Here is a 15632-nt window from a genome sequence, read left to right on the forward strand (position 1 = left end):
TTTCTGCACGGTGAACGTCGTCCGAAAAAAAAAAAAAAGAACGCCAGAAATGCATTTTTTTAGTTACCCTGTCTCCCAGAAAAAATGCAATAAAAAGCGATCAAAAAGTCGTATGTATTCCAAATTGATACTATCGGAAACTACAGGACATCCCGCAAAAAATGAGCCCTTGCTCAACTACATCGACGGAAAAATAAAAAAGTTATCGCGCGCACAAAATGATCGCAGAAAATTGAAAAAATGTAATATCTTAAAAAAACAAAATACAAGTACTACAGCAAAAAAAATACCATATAAGTTTGGTATCGTAGTAATCATACTGACCCATAGAATAAAAATATCAGGTCGTTTTTGTTGCAGTTTGTGCGTTGTAGAAACAGGACGCACCGAAAGATGGTGGAATGTCGGTTTTTTTTCCATTTCTCTCCGCTAAGAATTTTTAAAAGGTTTTTCAGTACATTATATGGTACAATAAATAGTGCCATTGAAAAATACAACTCGTCCCGCAAAAAACAAGCCCTCATACAGCGACTTCGATGAATAAATAAAGGAGCTACGATTTTTTAAAAGGGAGTAGGAAAAAACAAAAATGGAAAAAAGCAAAAAAGCCCGGTCACTAAGGGGTTAAAGAGGTTGGCCAGGTTTAAACACAAAAATCTTCTTCAAAAAACAGCACTTCATCTGTTTACAGGCAGTGTGTGATATTGCAAATCAACCCCACTGACTTTAATGGCGCTGTGCTGCAATAGCAGATGCAATCCACAGACTACAATCCACAGTGACTCCACAGAAATCACTATGGAAAGAAGCGGCAATATTTTTCTTATTCTGCACAAGCCCTTAAACATTCATGTTTGCAAATGAACATACACAACTTTACAAGATCCCAAACTCAAATTATGGTATTAGACCGCTTTCAGATGAACATAGTTTAGCTCATATTTGGTCCGTGCTTTGCATGCCATAATATGGAGCAAATGTAAATCTACGTAACTGTGCACGCGGCCATTTTAAAAAAATGCAGCATGACTTTTTTTGCAATTTTGCCCCCATATTGCTAGAAAATAAAATACAGATCAAATACTGATGATAGACGATTGTAATGTCATCTATAAGATGTCCGTAATGCAGATCAGTATTATAGACGTGTGATAATTTGCTTCTCTGAAAACCAGCCTATTATCAATTCAAGTATATTCATATAGCTGTATATATATATATATATATATATTATATATATATATATTTTAATATTTATAGCATACACATTCCAAAATCCTAAATGACAGTGAATACTATTCACATACAGTAAGGTAACACTTGAATATTGGACTACATTTGTACCTTGACAGACACCTGCCAGCTTTTCACAGGTAGTTGGTTCTGTTGAAAGAGTTGTCGGCAATGAAGTACCTAAAAGTACAAAAAGAAGAGACATGCTGTTAGAACTATAGCTGTAGTTAATTAATGCATAACATTAAAAAAAAAAAAAAAGCTAGATTTCTTTGTCGCAGATTCATGGAAATAGATACGGAAATCGAGGTACTGGTTTGAAACAGGTTTAAAAATCCCTCCATAATCCTGCATCCATCTAGGATTGATATCAGCAGCTCTCCTTATACGGTAGTAATATGGTGTACTTACTCTAGACTGGTAGTCTGCAAACTTTGGCTCACAGTTAATAGAAAATGATTACCTGCAGAACAATTAAAGAAGTATTCCCATCTTATAAGGTGGTAGTATAATTCTGGATATGCCATCTATAATTGATGAGGGTTCCACCTCAGGGGCACCCTTGCATCCTGAGCATGACTGTTTTTCCTTGCACAGTAGTGCTCAAAGCCAGCCATCTACAAGTGCAGGAATTTGCAGCTACTTCCATGCACTTGAATGGAGCTTTGCTGCAGTTCCCAGCATAGCAGGTGGCAGGGGTGCCATTGTACAGGGGTCAGACCTCCACTGAGAATGATGTAATGGCATACTTTGTCAATTTGCCTTTATGTTATAAGATAGAATATGCTGTCTGCATACTTTTTTGCATTCAGGGGCTGGCAATCTATTTGGTGCTTAACACTTGCTGTTTTACCTGCAGTTGATTCCAATTGCCTTTGTATAGACTTTCTCTATGCTTGCAGAAGTAGTCACATGACCAGGACACTAGCATCATCAGCATCATGGTTATCTGAATCAGTCTTTTGGTATCCATATGGAGAAGAATCACAGGAAAAATGTTTCCTGTGAGAACCGGAGAGCAGGGATAAAGCGAAGAAGATTTTATTGGCAAAAACATTTCTGTGTCTCATGGTTTTGCACAGAAACATGTTGTTGACAATAAAGTTTTCTTCACTTTATCCCTGCTCTCCGATACTCTGCTTGTTCATGAGGTCTGTTATGTAACACCTTTCAATTCAATAGACTGTGCCCACAATTTATCCTCCTGCCTAGCTGCTTCCTTTTTGATAAATTAAACTGATTATATAAGTCCATGACATAACAATTAAATGTTTCTAATAAAAAATAATAGTAAAAGAAGCTGACTAAACAATCGACTGCATATTCATCTTTTGCAAAAAATATAAATGCACAGATTAAGTACAAACAGACACAATTTCTGTGACAAAAATGATTCATTGGAACCTCTGAAAATTATGATCTGCCCACAATAAAGAACTGGTGGGACCATAAGCCTGAAAAAGTAGTTCACAATGAAGCAACAAAAATATTGTGGGACTTCTGTGTACACAGAGACATAGTCTAGGCCCTTAAACACCTAATTTGACCATCATTGAAAAGAAAAGGGTGTAGCTTGTCAACATTGTTATACCTGGTGATGACAGGGTCATTGAGAAACAGAAAATGACCAAATGTGCAGATTTAAATGTCAGAATACAGCATCTCCAGCACAAGCCGACGGTTGTGGCCTCAGTGGCAGTTAGTACACTGACTAGCACTGGAAACAACTCAATATCAACAAAATTAACATCTGTCTTGAAAAAAGCCACATTGTTGGGCTTTTCAAGCATCTTCAGCCGATACATAACATCTAATAGGTTCCTGAGTGGATCCCGATGTGTTATGAAGACATTCTTCCAAGATGCTATCTCATGCTTGTATCCTACTATTTTTTGTGTATTCAGTTGGTAGTGGAGTGGACAAAATTCAGTCTCAGAATTAAAAGCATGTGCTGCTGTTGACCAAAAAATAGTCTATATGACTGAAAGTGTATAGAGTGAATGACATGAAAATATGTAAGTGCAAAGGTAAAAAATACACAGTAAGTCTACCATATTCTGAGGTGAGCCCCAAACCTATAATTCAAGGAACCTTTAAGGATATTCAGATCCATAAATTACAGGCATTAAGGGCTATTTTAGGTTGTCCAAGCTCATATCTAAGGTAATAATTAAATAAAACTGGAGAATATAAATTATGACAGATGTGACATGACTACCGAACCCATGGCTTATGTGCAGTTGTGTCCACCATTTACTTTTCTCAAAATTTTTTAAGGATTTTGACTGCTCATTATACAAATTGAATACAATACTGCAACATGCTAGCAAAACCCTAGGTGAGCTTCAGTTCATATCACAACCAATAAGTGACTACACATAGACAAAAAAAGCAAATACACAACTTAAAATTGTTCCATAACCACTTTGTACTTACTGGTTGCTGCTGAGCAGGACCTGCAACTTCTGCAGCCAATCACTGGCCACAGCAATGACCATCTTTAGTCAGTAATTGACTGCAGCAGTCACATGTCCTGGTCAGCAGCAACCACGAAGTACAAAGTGGATGTGGAGCAATTTTGAGTTCTCTCCAGGATCTGTTTCTAATTCTCAATTTTCTATGAGCTACTGGGTAGAGACTAGCTGCCATGATGCCTCCAATACACTGCATACATAGAGAAACGGAGATGCAGAGAAACAGCAGCATCGGTAGTGAGAAGTCTAGTTGTGAATCCAGCACTGAGGTGAGATAAAACACTTACTATAAGCTGCAACCACATCTATGTGAGTTTTTCTGCCTGTCTCATTCCAGCAGCCTCCTCCTCTTACCCCTACACTACCCATAGACTTCTATAGCAACACGAGAAAGCAGCAACCACACACCCACTTCTACTTCATGTAATCTGTCTTGGTGTCTCAGTTACTAGAGACAGACTTCACATGACAATAGACAGTCAATAGAAAATTGGAAGGAAGAGAGCCCCCTAGTGGCCAGCATATTAGAGGGATTTTTCAGCACAAAATGTCAATTTTAGAAAAATAAAGAGATTTGCATATTTCTTGTTACCACATTCACTATAACAGAAGCAGACAAATGTGTTAAAAAGTTAGCGGCCATTTAAGCTGCTGCAGTAGAATACTCACTAAACCTAGCAGGTAGTCTTATTACAGCATGTACTGCATGGTGTCACTAGATTTAACACAACCGGGAAATTAGTTAAAAACAAGAATAATTTTACACATAAACAGCTTCCCCATCTCTCCCCATTGCCATGTCAACATTCCAACATATGTTGTCAACAAGAAACACATGAGTTATATGTTCTTACAGACAAACAATGGTCTAAATAATACCAGAGGGAGAAAAATGAAAGAAGAACGTTTGTGAAACCATACTCACCACAACTAAGGTTGCTTTCTGCTTTCCTCGCCCATGATGGTATGTTCCAAAAGTCATTTTCCCAATTGATAATATTTCCCTTTACTTCACAGCTGAGGTTTGCAAGAGCACTTGAATCCATCGCAATGTCCCAGAGACGGAAGTTGTAAATATCCCCTTGGAGTGGCTCAGTTCCAGAATCGTAGGAGCCCAGTGTTAAATTCCCATTACCTAGAATAGTCAGGTCCTTCGCGTCTGGGCAGGAAACAGCTTGGTAGCTATTTTTTGTGCTCACGAATACTTGGTCTGAACGATTATTCCAGATAATACACAGCTGTTGAAATGATTCTGTAAAGAATTCTTTACTACCATGTGAAAGTAGAGCAGGATCAAGAATGCACGGAACACCCAAGACAGACAACACATGTCCATGAGCATCTTTTCCAAAGCTTAGGAGGTCTGTATTTGAGGATTTGTAAGAAAAAACCCTCCAGTTCTCTTTGCTATTGTTGGTTTTGGTAGCCTCAAAGCAGACAGTTAATTGCGTTAGAGGGGGAAACGTAACTTTGGATGAGACTGAAACAAGACCTGAACTTTGGTTTTGTGGAATAGTTACTTTTTGGTTTCTTAATGACACAGCCACTACAAAAGAAGAAAATAGCAATTAATCCCCAAAACAAGAAGCATGTCAATGTTAATGTCTACATTGTGAAGAATAATATATTAAGTGATGGATAAGCAAAATAATACATATTTATAAGAATAAACAACACATGTTCTTCATACAACATTTTTAATATGAATCTATGAAGAAGGAACTCTTAAAGGGATTCTGTCACTAGGTTCATGAAGTTTGACTCAGAGCTGAACTTCGAGTAACAAAGGCGGGCCATGCAGCTTCTCCCTGACCGCATCATGCAGACTGACAGCTCTCTCCCCTTTTGTGTATAGAGAGAGAGCTGTCACTCTGCATGCTCCAGGTGGGCACATCTCCATAACTCAGCTCTGAATCAAACTTCATGACCCTGGTGACAGAATCCCTTTAAAGGGAACCTGTCACCAGCTTGGAACTGGTGAAAATAATAGTATGCAGAGAAAACTAAAATATATGGTATGCCATATATCAGGTTTAAACCCTCCCGCACTCTTTGTAAATTACTGCTGTATGGTCCAGGAGGCAAGCACGGACTGCTTCTGCTGCCCACAATGCCCTCCAATCCCAGGCCATTTTCTCTATTATTGACAGGTGATGTGGATGACATCTCCTACATCATTCACAGAGCCATCCAAATCTCGCGCAGCCACGGTCCAGGGGTCTAGCCCTATTGTGAGTAGGATCAACTGATTCTTCTGCACATGTGCTGGACCGTGGCTGCATAACTGATCACGTTTGGTCATTCAGGATGGTGTGAGAGTGACTGACAGAGGCAGAGGTGGCACATTTTTACCACAGTATAGCCTTTACTGAACTTTTGCATAGGAGGGTTCTTGTATTTTAACATTACGTAATGAACAGGTAGCATAAGCTCTCTCACTTAAATTGATAGAACTCTTAAATAGAGATGAGCGAACGTACTCGGTTAAGCACTACTCGTCCGAGTAATGTGCCTTATCCGAGTACCGCTGTACTCGTGCTGAAAGATTCGGGGCGCTCCGCTGCTGACAGGTGAGTCGCAGCGGGGAGCGGGGCAGAGCGGGCGGGAGAGAAGGAGAGAAAGATCTCCCCTCCGTTCCTCCCCGCTCTCCCCTGCAGCTCCCCGCTCCGCAGCGCGTCCCGAATCTTTCAGCACGAGTACAGCGGTACTCGGATAAGGCACATTACTCGATTACTCGGACGAGTAGTGCTTATCCGAGTACGTTCGCTCATCTCTACTCTTAAAACAACAGTAAATAAACATTTTTGTCATGTGGTGTCTTTCATCGACATTTACATCGGTTCCTCATTAATTTCTCCTGGCAGCTGTAAGGCACATGGCGTTTTCATAATTTTTCCAAAAAAGTGATCAAAGTGTCACCAATAAAAAATACAAGATGTCTCGCAAAAAACAAGCCCTCACATAGCTATGTCGACAGGACAATGTAAAAAAAGTAATTGCGGTCAGAAGATGGAGAAGGTAGAAAATAATTTTCTTTCTTGCCAAAGATATTTTACTTTGAAAAGTTGTGCTGCAAAAAAAACTATCTATATATATAAAGCTGAAAGCCCTCACTGACTCACTGACTGACTGACTGACTGACTCACTGACTGACTGACTGACTGGCTGACTCGCCAAAAGTTCTCCAACTTCCCGATGTCGTAGAAACATGAAATTTGTCGCAAGCATAGATTATCTCCAAAATAGGAAAAGAAATTAGGTCCCAACTCGATTATTCAATTCTAGCGCAAAAGAATTGGCGTCGAAATTTAACGTACATCATCTAAATCACTCACTTCCCAATGTCATAGAAATGGGATATTTGGCACGAGCATTGATTATGTCATAAATAGGAAAAGTTAATGGGTCCCAACTCGATTATTCAATTCTATGCGCAAAAGAATTGGCGTCAAAATTTTACGTACATAATCTAAATCTCTCACTTCCCAATGTCATAGAAACGTGAAATTTGGCAGGAGCATTGATTATGTCATAAAAAAGAAAAGCTAATGGGTCCCAACTCGATTATTCAATTCTATGCGCAAAAGAATTAGCGTCCAAATTTTACGTGCGGAATGTAATTTTCTCACTTTCCGGTGTCATAGAAACGTGAAATTTGGCACGAGCATTGATAATGTCATAAATAGGAAAAGTGAATGGGTCCCAACTCAATTATTCAATTCTAGCGCAAAAGAATTGGCGTCAAAATTTTATGTGCGGAATGTAATTTTCTCACTTTCCGGTGTCATAGAAACGGGAAATTTGGCACGAGCATTGGTTATGTCATAAGTAGGAAAAGCTAATGGGTCCCAACTCGATTATTTAATTCTATGCGCAAAAGAATTAGCGTCCAAATTTTACGTACGGAATCTAATTTTCTCACTTTCCGGTGTCATAGAAACATGAAATTTGGCACGAGCATTGATTGTGTCATAAATAGGAAAAGTTAATAGGTCCCAACTCCATTATTCAATTCTAGCGCAAAAGAATTGGCGTCGAAATTTTATGTGCGGAATGTAATTTCTTTACTTTCCAGTGTCATAGAAACAGGAAATTTGGCACAAGCATTGATTATGTCATAAATAGAAAAAGCTAATGGGTCCCAACTCCATTATTCAATTCTATGCGCAAAAGAATTAGCGTCCAAGTTTTACGTGCGGAATGTAATTTTCTCACTTGCCGGTGTCATAGAAACGGGAAATTTGGCATGAGCATTGATTATGTCATAAATATGAAAAGTTAATGGGTCCCAACTCGATTATTCAATTCTATGCGCAAAAGAATTAGCGTCCAAATTTTACGTGCGGAATGTAATTTTTTCACTTTCTGGTGTCATAGAAACGGGAAATTTGGCACGAGAATTGATCATGTCATAAATAGTAAAAGCTAATGGGTCCCAACTCCATTATTCAATTCTATGCGCAAAAGAATTAGCGTCCAAATTTTACGTACATAATCCAAATCTCTCACTTCCCAATGTCATAGAAACATGAAATTTGGCACAAGCATTGATTGTGTCAGAAATATGAAAAGTTAATAGGTCCCAACTTGATTATTCAATTCTAAGCGCAAAAGAATTAGTGTCCAAATTTTATGTACGTAATCTAATTCTCTCACTTCCTGATGTCATTTTATATGAAGGAAACGTCGCATGGTTACCTCCACGTGGTGTTTCCTGGGTAACGCAGAGAACTATGCAAAATGGTGAACATATGTTTTTCCTCAGTATCTCTAAAGTAACCACGACTTCATAAGATTTTCCGTGTGAACACCAGATAAACACCAGTACCAAATTAACTCGGGCGAAGCCGGGTATATCAGCTAGTATAAATATATATGGGACATTAAATAGTAAAATTGGAAAATATAACTAGTCCAGAAAAAAAGAACAAGCCCTCAGACATCTACATTGAGGTGATAGATATTATTTAAGAGGACTATTTTCGTGATAAGACTACAATAATACAACAAACAATCATCAGTAAGGTGAAGTGAATTCAGAAAATAAATACTTACCGATATTATATGCAATTGAGAAACCTTTTTTCTGGATGCTGAAGTCACTGACAAAAGTAAGTATCATCACATTTCCAATTGAATTAAATGAGAGACCTTTGGCTGTAATACCACAAAATTTCGAAACAGTTTCACCATTGTGTATGGAGAGTGAATCGTACATGCAGTTCTGAGCTTCTTCAACATCAAAGTCTAAAAATGTAACCTGTATTATGAATCCAACTGGTGCTCGTATTGTCCACTTGCAGTCCTGACTGTTTGGGTACAATTCAGGGTAGCATGGAGAGTTGAAAGATCCAGAGGGGGCCGTAAGCACTAACTTGCAATTGGTGCAGCATAATACTGTTGAATAAAAAAAGATGCAAAACCAATTAAATATGTCAACTTCTATGAAACACAAACATAAAAGACAAAAATCATCCTAAAGAACGGATGTATTAGACTGCTTTCACCCATGCGTTAGGGTCAGTTCAGGGTTTCCATGTCACCTTTTTTGCAGCAGAGAAACTAAAATAAAGTGGAAAAAACAGATCCATTTTTCCCTATTGATTTCAATGGGATTACAAGAAAATGAAAAAAGGTTCTATTTGCTTCCATTCCGGTTTACAGATTTTTTGAGGGACAAAAAACTAACGCTGCAGACTGCGCTATTCTCTTGTAAAAAAAAATTGAAACCCGAATGGAAGCAAACTGAAAGCCTTTCTATTTGCTTTCCGTTTTTTTTTTTGTTGTTTTTTTTTTGTTTTTGTTTTTTTTTTTTAAACCCCATTGAAATTCTTTTTATTTCAGGTTCTCTCCTAAGAGAGAAACTGAAATAAAATGAGCACCAGTCATCCCAATGACTAATTACTCATGTGCTTTTACAAATGAGTGATAATCATTCCGTAATTGGAGGTGGCCACACCGGAAATCTTTTTTGGCCACCCATCCATTCACTGTGGACAGGCAGTTGTTCAGAGATGAATGAATGCCTGTTTGTACTGTGCAAGAACTCACTAGTCACTTCATTTCAGTGAACTGTAAGAAAGCATCTAGCGACTATGGAGCAATTTCTCATTCATTATCCTGTTGAGTACTGTGTTTACATGAGACAACTTATGCTGAAAATCATTCATTTGATCTTTCGGCTGATAGTTGTCTCATGTAAAGCCAACTTTGCTTAATGATGCTGCCAACAATCAATACTAGAATGTAGTTGTTATAGGTAACATAGTAACAGTTTGTAAGGCTGAAAAAAAAACATATGTCTATCCAGTTCAGCCTATTATTTTACAGTGTTGATCCAGAGGAAGGTAAAAACCCCACGAGGTTAAAGTAAATTTTCCTGGTTTTAGGTAAAAATTCCACAGAATATTGCCTGGATCAGCGACCCTTCTGAAGTAATCGGTGACTATAACTTGTAATATTGTAACACTCAAAAAAGGTGTCCAGGCCCTTTTTATAAATTCTTTATTTATTCAGGAAGTTATTCAATGACAGCTGAGTAAACAACTTCGAGGTTCAATCTCGTTCACATTGCCTGCGTGTCTCAGTATTAAACAGATTAACTAGAGAAAATTTTCATGTAAACGTAGAAAACATGTCAAATGGAATAATAAATCAGGTCTCGCCTCACTTCCTGGCTCCGCCTGCAGCACTTTCCACAATACACTATGCCGAACTTTATGGCTTTATGCATTGTATAACATACTCAAAGGTAACTAATGAAACAGACTAGACACATGAGGGGTATGTACAGGGTTGCGACTGAGTTTGTCGCTGATGGGGTTATGGCAGGGGGGGTGTGGTTGGGTGGGGGTGGGTGGTATTTTAGTTAGTTTGGGGGTTAAGTAGTTGGCGGTATTCTTCCGTGTTTTGGAAGTCTATCCAGTGGTACCATGTTTTCCGGAACCTTTCTTGCGTACCCTTTAGTGCTGCTGAGAGGTCCTCCATCTCCTTAATCCAGTTGACTGTATTTAGCCAAAATGCCAACGAAGGCGGAGCTGTCTGTCTCCACCGCCTGGCTATACACGACCTCGCCGCGTTCACCAAAAAGCAGACCACCGATTTTTTATAGGTAGCCAACGGGATGTCACTATGATGTAGGAGAAAGAATGCAGGCGTCCTCGGGAGGGTGTAGTGGGTAAATTTAGAGGTGACCCGCCAGACCTCTGACCAGTAGCCCGCCAGCACCTGACATTCCCAAAAGACGTGCAGCATGGTCCCCTGTTCCGATCCGCATCTCCAGCACGTGGGAGAGACCGACGGGAATATCTTATTCAGATGGGAGGGCACCCTGTACCATCTGGAGAGGATCTTAAAGCCGGATTCTTGTATTCTGCTGGAGATGGATGCAGAGTGTGTGATAGTGTATATTTTGTCTGTTTCCTCGGCGGTGAGGTTGATTCCCAAATCCCCTTCCCATTTTTCAATGTACCTTGGGGGGGCGGTTCCCGGTTGTGAGACAAGGATATTGTAGATTCTAGATAGTGTGTGTCTCGAGGGGCCTTCTCCCGTGCAGATTACTTCAAATTGTGTTTTTGGACGGGAAAACCTATTTGGCTGAGGTAGGGACTGTAGAAAGTGTCTTAGCTGTAATATCTGCCAGAGTGGGAGAGGGGTTGGAACGGTGGGCCCTCTCAACGTGTCCACCGAGAGCCACTGGCCATTTTGTAGGAAGTGTTCTGCCCTATATCTGCCTTCTGTTAGCCAAGTGCGGAACACTCCCTTCTCTCCTCCCGGGTGGAAGTTCGGGTTACCCAGGATCGGGAACAGTGGGGATGGCCTGGGGGATATGTCTATCCTCTCTAGTATTTTGGCCGCAGTTGACAGTGTGGGGCCGATGGTGGGGTGTCGCATCACCTCTCCTAAGCCGGGACCGTCCGACCAGGGGAGGGTCACCAACGGTGCATGTGACGCCGTTTGTTCGATGGCTACCCACTGCTTGAGTGCAGCATGCCGATGCCAGTCTATGATGCGCACCAGGTGAGCCGCTTGGTGGTATTTCACGAAGTCCGGCAGCCCTAGGCCGCCCTCTTTTTTTGGTCTTGTCAGCGTATTACGTGCTATCCGGGATGTCTTTCCTGCCCATATAAATGTGGTGGTGAGAGAGAGGAGATGTTGGAAGAAGCTCTTTGGGACATGTATGGGGACGGCTTGGATTAGGTAGAGGACTCTGGGGAGGATATTCATTTTAATAATAGCTCCTCTGCCAAACCAGGAGAACGTACCTTTGGTCCACTGGCTGAGGTCTTGTCTGACCCTGTTTAGGAGCGCTGGGAAGTTAGCCGCGTATAAGTCCTCGCTTCTCGGCGTTAAGTTTGTTCCTAAATATTTAATGTGGTCCCTTGCCCATGTGAAAGAGAAGAAGTCCTTGAGTTCCTCCACTTGGGATTGTGTGAGTGAAACGTTGAGCGCAGCTGACTTATGGTAATTGATTTTGAAATTGGATAAAGCTGAATAATGTTTGAACTCGGCCATAAGGTTTGGTAGAGTAATTCGTGGGTCTGAGATAAAGAAAAGAAGATCGTCTGCATAGGCCGCTATCTTGTGCTCGGTGTCGCCTGCTGTGATCCCGTGTATATTTGGGTTGGCGCGGATTTTGGTCAGCAATGGCTCGAGGCATAGGATGAAAATCAGTGGAGATAGAGGGCACCCCTGCCTCGTACCGTTCGTAATGGGGAATGGTTCTGAGAGCAGACCATTTACTCTTACTGATGCTGTTGGGTGAGAGTATAGGCTCATGATCCATTGCAGCATGTTTGGTCCCATCCCCATATGCGTCAAAGTTGCAAACAGGAAATCCCACTCTACCCTGTCAAAAGCCTTGTCCAGGCCCTTTTTAAACTCTTATTGTATTCACTATGACAACTTCCTCAGGCAAGTTTCATAAAATGATAAGAACCACATTCTTTTTATTTATTTTATAATATGTTTACATTTCCTTCAGAAGATTTTTCATTTTTGCCCTTTACTTGATATTTCTCAGTTTAAGACCTCCGGCACACTAGCCATAAGTGCAAGCTGCACCCCAGAAACTCAGGCACAACTCATATCGGAAAGCAAATGGACACCAAAAATCAGCAGGGCAGCATCTTTGGTGCTAAATAAGCTTCACTTTATTCCTCCATAGTGGCACTATTTCAATAACAAATTTTTTCTCAAGCACACTGTTGATTTTGTCTGGACAGCACATGGACACCAGTCCATGTTCTGTCCATTTCACATGGACACTGCACATTGACATGCATTGGCATGTTCTATTTCTTGCCCATAAAATAGACAGGAATAGGACATGCTATGAATTTTTTTCAAATGGACCATCAATCTGTGCGAAAAAACATCAATATGCAAAGCCACTTAGACTATAATGGGGCATGTACTGTCTGTGGATTAACATAGACAGCACACAGTCCCATATACGGTAGTGTACGGCCTAATGGGACAATTAATTTTATGCATGATGAGATTCCCTTTTACAGAGTCTGCTTCAATAGTGTATCTTTCCATGACAAATACTGTAAATAATTCAAAAGTCTGGCTTTGAATAAAAATTGCATATCAAAGTTTATTTTATCCCTTGTTTAAAACTGGTTGAACTGGTTTGTTTGCAGTGTTCACAAGCACAAGAATACAGAAAACCAGTTGACATGAACTGAAGTCACTGGAAGGCACATTCTTGTTCGCCAACTGTTCTACGTAAAAAGACACGGTATGTGACTAATAGCATGAGTGTCAATAGAGTAGGCCCAGGGCCTTTGACAAAGACTGTGCTTTTTAAGACCCATAAGTCCTTCAACAGTTCCCTATTCATACCATATATCAAGTTGCAGAAACATATTTGTTAAAATACCTAAATGAATTAAAGATGTTATATGTAGAGTGCAGAGTGTCTTTTAGATAAATACAGCTTTTGTCAAAACCTGTGTGGCCTTCAACAAAAACCCAGGCTTGCTTCTAATAAGGTGCACTCAGTGGTCAGTAGCTCATGGTTTTCAATGTGCAGGCCTTACTTCAAATATAATTACATTTTGTTATATTATGTTAATTACATTACATCCCTCTGAAGCTGCTCTAATGTACAAACGAGACAGAAAAGGTACTATGAAAAACTATTTATGCCTTTCAGTTATCTATTTTGCTTCATGTTTGTCACATTGAATATTTTTATTGTCACAAAAAATGGCTAGACTAAAATGGGTTTTCCCATGAAATGTACCTTCCATTCACAGCATTGGCTGAGATTATCTGATGAGTAGGGGTCTCACCCAAGGACCTACAATGATCAGAAGAATGAGGGTTCAGGAGATCCTTGAAAGAATGAAGCAGTGGTCACATGTGTGCATTGCCACTCCATACATTTCAATGGGATCGTCAGAGATAGTTGAGCCCTACTTCCAGTTGTCCCTTTAAAATGAGTAGAGCAATAGTGCACATGCTTGAGCATTCAAACAGGAACCTTCGAGTCCCCCATTCTTGTGATCACGGGAACCCCAGCAGGCAGACCCCCACCCATCAGATACCAATCCACCATCCTGCACATAGGGAATATGTTTATTTCATGGAAAGACCCCTTTAAGCAAACCTAAAACCTTCATTTTTGAATAAAAGGCTGTTTAAAGGGTATAAACAGGAAGGTTATAATGCTGGTACTTGTTAGCGGTTCACGAAAAAGAGGTAGTCAAAGAACTCGCTGGTTAGACACAATCATGGCAGACACTGGCATGACTATTTGCCAGCAAAAAGAAGCTGTACTTGATAGACGAAAATGGCAAGAGTTGATTCATAGGATGACCCAGAGTCGGCAACGACTGGTTAATCATCAATCATCACATATGTTCTGATTAGAGATGAGCGAGCACCAAAACGCTCAGGTGCTTGTTACTCGAGTCGAACTTTCAGTGATGCTCGAGGGTTCGTTTCGAGTAACGAACCCCATTGAAGTCAATGGGCGACCCGAGCATTTTTGTATATCGCCGATGCTCACTAAGGTTTTCATTTGTCAAAACCTGGGAAATTCAAGAAAGTGATGGGAACGACACAGAAACGGATAGGGCAGGCGAGGGGCTACATGTTGGGCTGCATCTCAAGTTCCCAGGTCCCACTATTAAGCCACAATAGTGGCAAGAGTGAGACCCCCCCCCCCCGCACTGTCAGCATAAAGATTGTTCTCCTCTGCCACAGCTGTAACAGCTGTGGCAGAGAAGAACGATGTTAGCCCATTGAATTCAATGGAGCCGGCAATACAGCCGGCTCCATTGAAAGCAATGGGCTGCCGGCGATCGCGGGATGAATTGTCGGGAACGGCTTAAATATATAAGCCCTTCCCTGCAATTCATCCAGAAATGTGTAAAAAAAAATATATATATACTCACCTTGTCCCGGCAGAACGATGTTAGCCCATTGAATTCAATGGAGCCGGCAATACAGCCGGCTCCATTGAAAGCAATGGGCTGCCGGCGATCGCGGGATGAATTGTCGGGAAGGGCTTAAATATATAAGCCCTTCCCTGCAATTCATCCAGAAATGGGTAAAAATAAAAAATATATATATACTCACCTGGTCCCGGCAGACGGAGTTCAGCGCGGCCGGCGGCAGTCCTCCTGAACTGCTCTGAACAGCTGTGAGTAGTATTTAAAATCCCCGCCTGCTGAATGAGCTGCCTCTGATTGGTCACAGCCTGATTGGTCACAATTCATCACGCGATCACTGGCAGCCCATTGCTTTCAATGGAGCCGGCTGTATTGCCGGCTCCATTGAATTCAATGGGCTAACATCGTTCTGCCGGGACAAGGTGAGTATATATTTTTTTTATTTTTACACATTTCTGGATGAATTGCAGGGAAGGGCTTATATATTTAAGCCCTTCCCGACAATTCATCCCGCGATCGC

At 40.6% G+C, this 15632-nt stretch overlaps 1 protein-coding gene across 5 annotated transcripts in view; it reads right to left on the reverse strand.

Moving 5' to 3' along the window:
* ADGRG6 (adhesion G protein-coupled receptor G6) overlaps positions 1-15632 on the reverse strand; it is a 192144-nt gene that overhangs the window by 105330 nt on the left and 71182 nt on the right. For all 5 annotated transcript variants that reach the window (XM_066595973.1, XM_066595974.1, XM_066595971.1 and 2 more), the window contains exons 3-5: positions 8763-9104; positions 4633-5253; positions 1345-1413 (exon numbers count right to left, since the gene is read on the reverse strand). In XM_066595973.1, the coding sequence (XP_066452070.1) occupies positions 1345-1413; positions 4633-5253; positions 8763-9104 (1032 nt within the window). The remainder of the gene's footprint in view (positions 1-1344; positions 1414-4632; positions 5254-8762; positions 9105-15632) is intronic.

The sequence above is a fragment of the Eleutherodactylus coqui genome, chromosome 3 (assembly GCF_035609145.1).
Source record: "Eleutherodactylus coqui strain aEleCoq1 chromosome 3, aEleCoq1.hap1, whole genome shotgun sequence".
NCBI classification, from domain to species: domain Eukaryota; kingdom Metazoa; phylum Chordata; class Amphibia; order Anura; family Eleutherodactylidae; genus Eleutherodactylus; species Eleutherodactylus coqui.